General features: G+C 41.9%; 1 protein-coding gene across 4 annotated transcripts in view; it reads right to left on the bottom strand.

Moving 5' to 3' along the window:
• Nucleotides 1-2,801: 2,801 nt before the first annotated feature.
• CEP104 (centrosomal protein 104) overlaps nucleotides 2,802-12,682 on the bottom strand; it is a 41,650-nt gene continuing 31,769 nt past the window's right edge. For 3 of the 4 annotated variants that reach the window (XM_084651875.1, XM_084651872.1, XM_084651873.1), the window contains exons 19-24: nucleotides 11,344-11,482; nucleotides 10,790-10,857; nucleotides 10,020-10,110; nucleotides 9,130-9,179; nucleotides 6,873-6,924; nucleotides 2,802-6,630 (exon numbers count right to left, since the gene is read on the bottom strand). In XM_084651875.1, the coding sequence (XP_084508001.1) occupies nucleotides 6,587-6,630; nucleotides 6,873-6,924; nucleotides 9,130-9,179; nucleotides 10,020-10,110; nucleotides 10,790-10,857; nucleotides 11,344-11,482 (444 nt within the window). In that variant the 3' untranslated portion in view covers nucleotides 2,802-6,586. The remainder of the gene's footprint in view (nucleotides 6,631-6,872; nucleotides 6,925-9,129; nucleotides 9,180-10,019; nucleotides 10,111-10,789; nucleotides 10,858-11,343; nucleotides 11,483-12,682) is intronic. The other variant, XM_084651874.1, reaches the window with a different exon arrangement.

The following is a 12,682-nucleotide window of genomic DNA, read 5'->3' on the forward strand; positions in this document are numbered from 1 at the left end:
AGAGGCCGCCCGGGCGGCTGCTGGGGCCCCTGGGGCCAGCGGGGGGGGGGTGGCACTGATCTACCCGCGAGGCGCAGGCCTGAGCGCGGGGGCGAGGTCGATCTGGTTTTTAAGCGTAGACCTGGCCTAGCCCTGCGTGCAAAGCTGAGGGCAGATTGCGGGCTGCGCCATTCCGTACAAGGTGGCCGTGCTCAGAAGGGCCCGGTTTCTTCGCCTCAAAGGATGGGAAGTACCTTCTTTCACTGACGTAAAGGGGGCTAAATTTCCATGAAATGAGTGTGTGGTTGAAGGACATTGGAAGAAGAGAGAGCGCTCGCTACCCCAGTCTAGGCAGGGAGACGTGGGGGGCGGGAATCCTTCTCCTTTTCCCACCTCTGTTCTCTCAAAGGGGTAGCAAAGAAAAATTAAAAAAAAAAAAAAATTATGGTGAACGACCCTTAAGGTGCAAAGTCGATCACTCAAAAGTTAGGAAATGCCCGTAATGCCTATTCAGCCTTAATTCATCTCCTTTCTGCATATGAATTATGATACAGTCTTTAATTACATAAGCACATACTATTTTTTCCAAAGGAATTTGTCCCTTTAAATCCACGCACATATTTGACCTTAATTATACAACATGTAACCTTTAGATGTGAAATAAAATGTGTTAAAAATAAAATAGGAACCATTTAATTTCCCAAATAATTTAGAAAATGGTTTTTGGTACTTTGTGGACTTCGTGAATTAGAGCAAGAAAATATTATAAAGGGGTGTTATATGGCAAGGGATTTTAATACTCTCTGCACAGAGGGTCCCAGGCTTGGGGCTCCCTGCAGGGCCATGAGGGTATCTGCGGCTTGGGCATCAAGCCAAGCATATCTGGATGCCCGATGATATATTTAAAAGATGAACATTTAATTCCATTATTATTAAGAGATAATCATTAATCAACCTCATTTACAAGACTCCCCTATGAAGGGAATTGGGGTTCTTCAAACAGTGAAAATGTAATAATTATAAACTAGAGCTATGAAAACTTCTTAAGAGACACACTATAAAAGCCAAACACTTCAAAAAGCCAAACAAACCAAGTAGGATAATTAAGTATACTCTATCTTGGTATCATAAAGAACTAGTTCACATTCTCCTGTCATACTGAAAGAAACTTCAAAAAAATATACACTATGTTACAGAAACACGGATACCAGCAATATCAAATGCTATCTGTGTCTTCAGAGTATGTCTCTAACTTCTAATAAAAACACTAGGAGTGAATCTATTGCTCTGCCAATAGAGGGGGTATTATGCCCACGTATGTATCAGTATACTACCAGAAAGCAAGATGACTAGGGCCATATGTTGCTCAATTAGAGCAAGAAAATATTATAAAGGGGTGTTATAGCGAGGAATATTAATACTCTCCACACAGAGGGTCCCAGGCTTGGAGCTCCCTGCAGGGCCATGCAGATATTTGCGGCTCGGGCATCAAGCCAAGCAGTTTTGGCCTCAGGTGGTGGCCTGGGGAGCCAGACCTATCCTGGCAGGCCCGCCCTGGGGAGTGGCCCTGCCTTTGGCCCAAGGCCAGGACACCAGAAGCACTCTGCACATCTCTCCATCTCCTGGGATGGGCTAGCTCCAGGCTAGAGAAGTGGTAAGCTGGAGCCAGACCTGCTGATGGTGTTCCTGGCAGGTGTCGAGTGCAGGGTCCCAGGCGGGGCACACGGATGCCTAACTGCTGGCAGGGGTCCGCTGCCCAGCATGGAGGGCAGCTGCTGGCTGCACACGGTGCTGAGGGCAGGCGTGAGCATCTCCTGTCTCCTGCCATGCTGCTCAACCTGCACCAGCTGTGGCAATTAGAGCCAGGGTCCCGGGGGCACTGGGCCCCCTGGGGCTGGCTCCAGCCGGCCCATAGTAGCCTGAGCCTGGGCTCCTCTTGGGAGGCGCTGCACCCTTCCCCAAGGGCAGGACGCTGGACTGCGTGGTGCCGGGTGCCCCGGGCAGGCGGATAGGTGATTCCACCCCTTGCTAACGCTCCGCCACCGCCGTTACTTCCTGCTGTGGCTCAGACACCCGAGAAGTGCCTGGGCGACCGCACTACCCTGCTCTTTGCCGTCCAGTCAGGGCTGGAGCACTTTGAGTGGCAGGGGGCCGTGCAGAGCCACGAGCTGGAGTTCATAGAATATCAGGGTTGGAAGGGACCCCTGAAGGTCATCTAGTCCAACCCCCTGCTCGAAGCAGGACCAATTCCCAGTTAAATCATCCCAGCCAGGGCTTTGTCAAGCCTGACCTTAAAAACCTCTAAGGAAGGAGATTCTACCACCTCCCTAGGTAACTCATTCCAGTGTTTCACCACCCTCTTAGTGAAAAAGTTTTTCCTAATATCCAATCTAAACCTCCCCCACTGCAACTTGAGACCATTACTCCTCGTTCTGTCATCTGCTACCATTGAGAACAGTCTAGAGCCATCCTCTTTGGAACCCCCTTTCAGGTAGTTGAAAGCAGCTATCAAATCCCCCCTCATTCTTCTCTTCTGCAGGCTAAACAATCCCAGCTCCCTCAGCCTCTCCTCATAAGTCTTGTGTTCTAGACCCCTAATCATTTTTGTTGCCCTTCGCTGGACTCTCTCCAATTTATCCACATCCTTCTTGTAGTGTGGGGCCCAAAACTGGACACAGTACTCCAGATGAGGCCTCACCAATGTCGAATAGAGGGGAACGATCACATCCCTTGATCTGCTCGCTAAAAGGTCATCAGAAAAAGTTTGTTCCTATGTTACTAAAACTTTAGGTATTACCCTACTATATTTACTATGACAAACAGAATTTTAAACCTGCATTTATTTTTCACCATTTATGCTGTGTTTACTTTTTCCACATCAGTCACTGGAGACAATGAAAACAGAACTGGCCTGCCTTGTCACGTTCACAAAGTTGTGTTTGGATCACAACCCTGAAGGGGAAAGTTTACATGTAAACAAAGTTTCCACTGAAAATTAAAAAACACACAAATACACAAAAACATTTAAAAGCTTTAAAAAGTGTTAACACAACATCCCTTTGGGTATGATCGACACCAGCAAACTATGTAGCCATAACTCAACAGCGGTGGAACCGCTGGAAGACAGCGGATGTTGAAGCTGTAGTGTAGGGCTCAGCTATTTTTGCTACTGTCTCATCTAACTTTGCTCAAAAGCTGAAGGACATCAGCAAGGTGCGGCTCCTCTAGTGCTAGCAATGGTACGAATGGAACAGTGATAACCTGCCCGTGCTTTAAGCCCTGAGGTGCATAGACCTGCACAGAACAGAATTAGTGCAGCACCAGGAGTGAGTTACAGCCATGATGTTTACTAGGGCATATACAGCCAACAGAAATTTGGATCCATTCTGCTCATCCCAGAAGCCTGGAATGTTAGAAGAGAAATAACGTTATTTACAATATGTAATCCTGAGTTTATTCATGGAGAGAGGAGATGCTTGCATTTTAGAATTTCATGGTGCTAGCCTGCAGAAAAATGAGTACCATTCTCCTTTACATAACATGTGCAACATTAAAAAAAAGCTATCAAAATAATGTAAGAATGGCATTACTAGGTCAGACCAATGGTCCATCTAGCCATGTATCCTGTCTTTGACAGTGGCCAGTACCGGAGCTTCAGGGGAAGCGATCCACTGGTCTTCCCCTCCTGGCTTCTGGCAGTCAGAGATTTCGAGTTGCCCAACCATGTGGTTGCATTCCTGATTATCTTGGCTAATAGCCATTGGTCCATCTATTCTCCATGAACTTATTTAGTTCTTTTTTTTACGGAGTTTATTTTTGGCCATCACAACATTCCATGGCAATCAGTTTCACAGGCTAGTTGTGCTTTGTGTGAAGAAATACTTCCTCTTATTTGTATTAAACCTGCTGCCTGTTAATTTCATCAGGTGACCCCTGATTTTTGTATTGTGTGAAAGAGTAAATAACACTTCTCTATTCACTTTTTCCACACCACTCATGATTTTGTAGACCTCTATTCTATCCCACCTCCCTTAGTGACCTCTTTTCTAAGCTGAGCAGCACTTACGTCCCTCTGTGTAGGGAAGCCGTTCCATACCCTGTATCATATTTGTTGCGTCTCTCTGAACCTTTCTGTATTTTATTTATGGAATTCAAATCCAGTAAGCAATGTCCCCAGTCCCAATAATGTTCAAAAGTGCTGAAGTTTGCCTTGGGTCTTTGTATTAGCAAGTATAAATCCAAAAGCATTTAGCACTGACTAGTAGAACTTAAGGAACCTGTGCAGTTATTGCACAGACGAGAAGCCTAGTTAAACATTAGAAAGTAGCTTAAGATAGTAGGAAAGCAGTTCATACACCTGCTGTGAGGTGCTGACACATGAAATGGGAAGATGCACATTTTAGACAAGTGACCTAAGCATCACAACTTTCAAACACCTTTGAGATGAGCGAGTCCGAGCCAAGGAAAGGATTGGAGATGTCAGAAAGAAGCAATACTGAATTCCTGAAAACAATGCCAGGTTCAGCCCCAAATTTATCAGCTATTCAAAATGGTGAGTAACAGTAGAATATGAATAGAATATGGCCTTTATTCCAATTCCTGGGGCTTAACCTATAGACGATGTAGTTATAAAAGTCTACCCCTGGCCTTGTTTTCTGGGCAGCCCCCTACACAAATTAAGAGACAGCGAGCATCTTTGCTGCTTCAGTTATGTGAAGGATTTAACTAAATGCCTTCGTTTTAACTGTTAATCATCTGATTCATAAGACACCACACTCTGAGAAGGGTCACATTTACCAATGCAGTGCACCCCAGGAGGGCCCAATCCAGCAAACATTTACACGCATGAAAACCTTTCCAGACAGGAGTAGATCCATTGAATTCCAGGTATAAAAGATTACAGGTTTGGACCATTCAAAGGTAAGCTGTACTCTGGGATCTTATCAACTGACCCTGCAGTCACTACACAGGCTAAACTCTGAGCAAAGTCAACAGGACTTTTGCCTGCATAATGGACTACAGGATCAGGTTCTAAAATGGAGAGACCGTTTAATTTCTAACAAATATGTGAAGGAGTGTTTAAAGGTTACATACAACAGCATTTCAAATGCAAGTGCTGCAATGTGCTTATAAAATTCATAGACATGCACGGAGCACACAAACAAGCTCTATTAAAAACTGTACACTACAAATATAGTATATACAAAATACAATAAATACAGCAAATTCGTATCAATGTGGCAAAAGAAAAAATATTGCTTTCAGATTACTATAATCCCATATTTCTGGATCCTGCTGTGGACAGTGGTGCAGAACAATTAATTTTATCTTGGAAGGAAATATCCTGAAATTTACAATGAATAAAAGGTGTTTTAAATGCTGTTCCAGGGTGTACATGAATTTTAACACACTACACCTCAGAACTAAGTGTTCTGTTTAAAGCAGAACTGCACAGTGGAATGTCGATTTATGAATGTTTATTTTACTAAAAAGCTAATGAGAGAAACTGTTATTATGAAATTAGGGCACTGAAAATAACCAAGGGAGAAGGTCACTAGAGCTAAAGCTTTAAAATATATATTTTTTTAAATGGATTTTTACTTTTTAGTAATTACAGTTCCTAAAACCCTTCCCCATTTTTAAGGCAATATTCAGCCAACCTCTGGGATTCTATTTGGAGCTGAGTCTTGGCATTAACTAGGATTTGGGCAGCACTCCTCCTTGAAAAGTCTAGACTTATGATTAAACAGAAGGGAAGGCCAAATTTCACTAAAGGTACCGGGTCTTTTCTCTCAGTATACACGGCTTTTGTTCGCGTCTCCAAGGATCATTTTGGTGGGCTGAGCTACAGAGGGGAAATCAGTCTCAAGACTATACGCCTCCCCTATTGCTCCCAGCAGTGGAGCTACACGGGTGGCAAATTATGGATCACAAATTTCCTAGAGAGAGACAGAACCTACGAGGTATACCACATTTTCCTTCTCATACGGTCAGTGCTCCTACTAATACCTAAGGAAGGTGCTTGTCCACACACATAAGGGAGGGCATACAGTTCAACATTTTACTATGCATTTACACTAGTATTGTTATTAACAATTTAATAAGCTGCAAATTCCTGTGGTTATGCAAACTGTTCCCTTCTAATCAAGAAGTATTTTCTCCTGTAACAGACATTTCCCCCTCCCACTCTATAGCCTTTATTGGTAGCAGGTTTCTATTAGCCCACTCTTATGAAATCAAACAATTCTATCTAAAGGAAACTTTTGCCATCCCCACAGACTACTAGGCAATGGAGCAACAATCTTATTCAGCTCTGGGGGTGGAAAGTGATGTAGAAGTGCAGCATGTTATATTAAAAGTTAAATAATAAATAGACGGGTAACACTTCAAACAGCTGCTCACAAACACATAGCTGTAGAGTAAGTTAGACTGCGGGTGAAAGTCCAGCCCCACTGAAGTCAATAGCAAGACTTCTATTGAATTCAACAGGGCCAGGATTTCACCATGCATTTTGATGAATAGGCTAGTCTCTTGTTTGCAGTTCAGAAAGCATTACGGTGTCTGAGCAAATAGGGTGGGGAAATCATCGATGGAGACTATGTGGTTGTCAAAGAGGCCATTTAAACAGCAACTTTTCTAGCACTTTGGTGACTGTAAAAAAAAAAAATTAAAATTTATTGGGAACTTGTATTGTCTATTGGAGAAACATTTTGGAATATGTACTGCACTAACTGTGCACAGCAAATGCATGTCGTAAAACCCACTGAAAAGTGTAGTAAAAGCCTTTGAACAGTAACTTCTCTCCTTCGAGAGAAACCATTTTTCAAAGCTACACTTCCTGGTAGCTTTTACTCACAGACATGTATTGTTATAAGGGCTGATCCAAAACTCACTGAAGTCAATCGGAATCTTTCCACTAAACTTCACTGGGAGTTGAATTTGGTCCTAAATGAAGAATAAATCATTGTTATAGAAAAAAATACTATGCACAATTTCAGTTTAGAAACATGGCAGTTTTGAGCTAAAGCATACAGAAGAAATGACTAGCTTTTTGCAGTTCTGTAAGTTAAATGACCAAAATTATTTCATCCACTTTTGCTAAAACAAAATTTTTCCCCTCAGCCAACGATCTGTCTCCCAGAATGATTAGAAACCCCTGAACAGATGGGATTGCTGTAGACATATAGATGGTACCCACAGTCAATGGTTGTTGCTGAATTACTATCAAATCATGTTAGTATGTGGCGTAATGGAGAATTACAGTCTCCAGAGAACGGGATGATATTTTGCTTTACAAGATGTTAGGGTGGATAATAGAGAACAAGGCAGTTGACAAAAACTTTTCAGTTTCTTGTCCTGCTTATAAACTGGGCACCTTATCGGTAGAGAGAAACTACAGGTTGGGTCTTGCAGGATTCAAAATATGTTCCTGGCCTGCGCTGGTGACTCTGCAATGTTATTTCTGAATTAAACAGCTCTAGTAGAGTTTTATTTTAGGGAAACTGATATTTCACAAGTTCACTGCTCCAGGTGTGTATCTGTTCACAAGAGTCCATCTAATCATATTTATGAAATAATTGTTTTGGAAGTACAATCTGCTTTTTTAAATGTGACTTTAACTGACAGAATAATTTATGCTTAAGCCCTTGCTATAAATGTCTAACAGGTACTCTGTATAGACAGGCATATTTTTATAAGTATACATAGTTATTATATAATATACAAGCTGCTACCTGAAATATTCATTATACTGATCATATCAAACTTGGATCTGGAGGTAAGACAGCCAACCCAAAGGAATGTAAGAACAGTTAAAGTTTTTCTAGAAAGAGCATATTGTTTACCCACATCATTCTGTGACTACGGAACATTGGCCAGCTAGAGAATTTCAAAGTGTCTCATAAAGGAATATTTTTAGCTGCTCAAGACTTACTTTCTACTTTAATTTTTGTTAGCTGTATGTTAGAACAGTTGGGTTGTGGGACTCCTATGACACAAACTTAATGACAGCAAAGCTACTGTGATCGCAATATAGCTATTGTGTTTCTAATATTCAGTGATGTGTTTCAAAGCCTAAATATGGTAATTTCTCTGTAGATTGGTTTTGATTTGCTGGACTGGTGCAGAAATACACCTAGTCGACCCATACTGTAGGTAAATGATACTATAGTCTTATTGTAGTTCTATTTCGGTACAACTAGCACTTCCCCCCCTCAATCAGATATGTAGTGACACTATTCATTTTACTGTGTCACACACCCAAGCAAGTTTTGACAGAGAACAGTTACCAACAAATTTTATAGTGACTTCATTAAAGTGATAAAGTCACATGATACAATGATTGCATTCTCTAAACAGTTTGGGAATATTTGTCAGTGAACATTAGCTTTGGTTCAAAGGAACAGATACCTCAAAGCTTTGTTCTGAAAACCTGATTTAGTTGGACTCAGAGTCTCAGCTATGCCCCGAGGAAGGGCCAAAAGAGAGACAGTTGTGGCTTCCTGACCCTGGGGCCAGTTCCTTACTTGTCCTAGCATCAAGGATGCTCTTGTTTACACTGGCTACCGCCCTCGTCCCATGGGATCATACACTGACCAGGGACAGCTGAAGCATGCTATATTTTGGCCAGGATCTCTACATTGGTTGCTGCTGCAGTGGGTAGCTCAGGATCTGGCTATGCCATGGGATACTCCCCCATGCTGAGACAATCCTCACCAAGGAAGGTTCAGCTGCTTTCTGCTCCCTCTGTGCTACTGGGGAAGTGCAAAAGGAGTGTAGCAGGCCAGAGGCTTTGTCCCTAAAAGACTGCAGATCACTAACAGTGAGATGCAGATTCTTGGGATAATTATACACAACACTACACAGAGAGAACCAATATATAAGCTTTAACTATTGGGTAAATGAAGCAGTCAAACACTATTTGTGGTTGATAAACAGCAGCATGTAGTTCAGGTGAAATGGATGACGTGGGGCTCCTATCACTTGCAAACAAATCTTGGAAATGTTGTGCATTACATAAAACTTGCTCAGTTATGGAGACAAAGGAAACGAGTACTTCTCATGTCATCGCTTTGCATATGTTCTGCCAGTGCTTTTATTCAGGCCCCCTTTTGGGGCAGGGATCTTGCTTCCTACAGAGGGGGATCGAACCTTTGTTGCTGTAGGACCTGATTTGGTTATGGTTAATCCTGCTGCTTTTCCTGGGAAAAGAACAAAGATTATCAATCACAAACAAATACTGCATATCTCTTGCATTTCAAGTACATGCCTTAGCTACAACATTGACAGAAGTAATAAGATTGACTTTGAAGTGACAGGATTACTCACAGGAGTGGTAACAGGAGATGGATCATACATTTGAATCCAGGCCAGGGAGTAAACATGAACATCTGACATGAACATACCATCAGTCTGTTCAGAGACCCACCATATGTGACATGAGTTCATGGTCAGAGTTCAGTTCCCAGCTACCTACCTGCCACAGGCATTTGTCTGATGCTTATCAACCCAGTGTCCTAATTTCTAGTTCTCTACAGGACAGATAAAGACTACCTATTCATTTCACTCCATCCCATAGTTAGGATTAGATTAGCATCTCTAATTGGCCCTTCTCAGGCCTGAGGCATATTGACAATATAGCATTTAAGCAGCTGCCTGTGCACTACTGTATCTGTTGGGTTTATAGCATACTGTGTGATATAAGAGGGCAACTACAGCAAGAAGAGTCTTTGTGGTATGCTGCTCCATAAAATGAGTGAACAATAAGACAAAATTAAAAATGAGGCAACTTCTCCACTCCATTACAACAGCGCATCTGTGATGAAGTCATTGAGATTGACTGGCGTATCAGAGGGTAATCTGCCCTCTGCGTGTGCTATTCTATACCAACATATTTAGAAATACAGAGTCAGCATATTCAAATACTTGAATAATGCATTGAACTGTTCTTGACTAAGGATCAACTTGCTTTCTAGAATAGAGCCTTCTGCTTAAATAAGTAAACCAAGTGAAAAGCATAGTAATCACAAGGAAATCCATACCAGACTGCATCAGCAGAGTTTTATTTAGCATAGGCACCCTCCGCAGATTCATTTGACAGCCATCTTTGCCCATTAGGTGAGATTTCCAGGCCTATGATCAATTAAGAAACAAGTGGTGTTACAAAAGCAGAGAAATAGCAGGTCTTTCATACGAACGCTATTTCTGTATCTACACGTGTGCACAGCCATGTGAATGCGCACACACTTTTTACAGCATCAAAGGAAAAATGAAATGCTAGGTGTCATTTTACTGAGAAAAGCAAGCAGATTTCAATAGTTTTGGCCCGCACTGAGGACAAAATCTGGAACATCTCACAGTCACCTTGGGTTTAAGATGACACATTGTCTCATTCTTTTGCCTATTAACTACGGTCTTGATCAGACTGAGAAGAGACCTCTGAATGAAAGCCAAACATAGATAATCAATTCCTGCTGTAACCTGAACAAGCCTAAATGTAACTCCATCAAATCACTTAGCAAAGCAAATTAAGGCGGGGGGAGAATTGGAGGCACCATTTCCTGCTTCAAGGCTGATCTCAGAAGAAGTAAGGTGGCCATTAAATTTCTGTTTTGCACAGCCTTTGAAAGTAGTTTGCTACCAGTTTGCATTTATTAACCTTGTTCTGAAGCCACAGGCAGAGAATCCCGGCACTTTTTGATATGGTTATGTTCAGGCAGTGTAGGTAATTTCCGTGTTAAAGAACAAACTATTGAAGTCTTAGTGACAAGACTACCAAGACCAATTTGACATTACACTCATTTTCTCTTACCTCCTCTCCTGGGGCGAAGTTTTCATGGCACAATGGACAGCGGTTTGCCACCTTTTCTGGTTTTGCAGCTGAAATTATTAGAAAGAGGGAAAAAAGTTATGCTACTGCCACGTGTTTTGCCCAATGCAAGAGGAGCAGCTTGATCTCCGCCAGTTTCTGTGAGCATGGGATGGAACTGGCTACTATTCTACCTTCCCCTGCCTAGTCAAGAAACCGATGATCAAGAGAAAAAATGAAAAGGAAAGGGAGAAAAGCAAACACAGAAGTGCCTTCAGCTTGTTCTACAGTAATGAGGGTGCTCTAAACTGTGGAGCAATCTTCAGGGGTTTTCTGTTCTTGCTCACAAGACACTTGCACATGCATTAATTGGAGGTAAGTGCAGGGAGCACTGAAAGGCAAAAACGTTTAGGCCAAAAATATTCAATCCTTAGCCTCAAGTTAGGATTCTAACACCAGCACCTAAATTGAAGAGGCTTGATTTTCCAAAGGTATTGAGCTTTTGAGGTATTGAGCAGCTCCCCCCGGCTTCACTTATTCCATTTGAAACTACTCACGATTGCAAGTCTTGCCCTTCACATGTTTGGGCAGTTCCTCTTTTAGAATGGCCTCACTACAGCGCTGACATTTCCCAAAGCCATCTTTTTTATCACACTCAGTCAGCAAGTGCTCTGTCAGGCTTGCTATCTCCACCACCTGCAACAGGAACACAGACAGGTGGCTGAGAATACAAGAAATACAGGAATAGACTTGTATTGGGCTATGAAATTAAGAATAATATTTTCAAAAGATCTTAAGTGACTTTAGAGCTCAAGTCTCATTTTAAAAAGTGACTTAGGCACCTACAAGCTTAAATGTCATTGAAAATTAATGAGACTTGGGCTCCTAATTCACCTTTGAAAATAGGACTCAGGGTAAAATTTCAAAATGCCTAAGTCTGGTAACATTCTGCTTGTGTTTCATACACCTGTAACCTGCAAATTTAAAGCAAAAATGTATCGTTATAGGCTTAAAAATAAAACAAGGAAAGGTAACTTAAAACTTGTTCCTGTGTTTAACTCTATTCTTACCTTGAAATACAGTTAGAAATGATTCCATGTATTGTACTGTGTATGAACACAGAAGTTGCTAACACTGCATGTACGTACAGGCAGGCATGGGACAAAACAGGAACACATGCTTCTTCCTGGGATAATCTTTGTACAACATATCAAGCAGCATCTAGATAGATGCTTCAAAGCCACCTTGACTGCCAGTGGTTGAGTAAATCAATGAAAGTTTCACATTAAACACCTCAGTAAGGGCTCCTAGGCCAAGTTCATCATGAAATAAATGGATGCAACTCCCATGGAAGTCTTGGGGCCCACAAGTGGTGTTGTAAGCTGAACTTCAGGTAGAAGTTGGTCACAAAGCAGATGTAAATACTGAAGTACATTTGGACTAATCTAAAAGTCAGTGGGTGTACAAAATAATGGTGCTTACACACTAAAGAACAGAAAGGCAGAGGTGGGAGAAGGAACAGGAAAAGGAATTGAAATAAGCTGTCCCAGGCCTCTCGCTTTTTAGTCCTTGTTTTAATTGCTTCTCCGGCTACATCCCTCTTCTGCCCACCTGAGGTGTAAGTTACATTTGTTTTGCACTTTCAGTTTATGACAAATTGGAGCAAGCTACTCGACAGGTAACACTGGAATGTTAAAGTGTCCCCACAAATAAATACATATCTGAAACAGGGCCCACACTGAGCTGGTTAGTAGTCATATGGCATGCTGCCTTGTTCTCCAGAATCTCAGCACTTTTTAAAAGACAAAATCTAGTCTCTAGATGTGATAATTATCAACACAGCTCAAAAACATGTATGGAGTGTAACTGATAAAGTGATGCCTGCCCACGTTTGCA

Source organism: Lepidochelys olivacea (assembly GCF_965140295.1).
Source record: "Lepidochelys olivacea isolate rLepOli2 genome assembly, chromosome: 18".
NCBI classification, from domain to species: domain Eukaryota; kingdom Metazoa; phylum Chordata; order Testudines; family Cheloniidae; genus Lepidochelys; species Lepidochelys olivacea.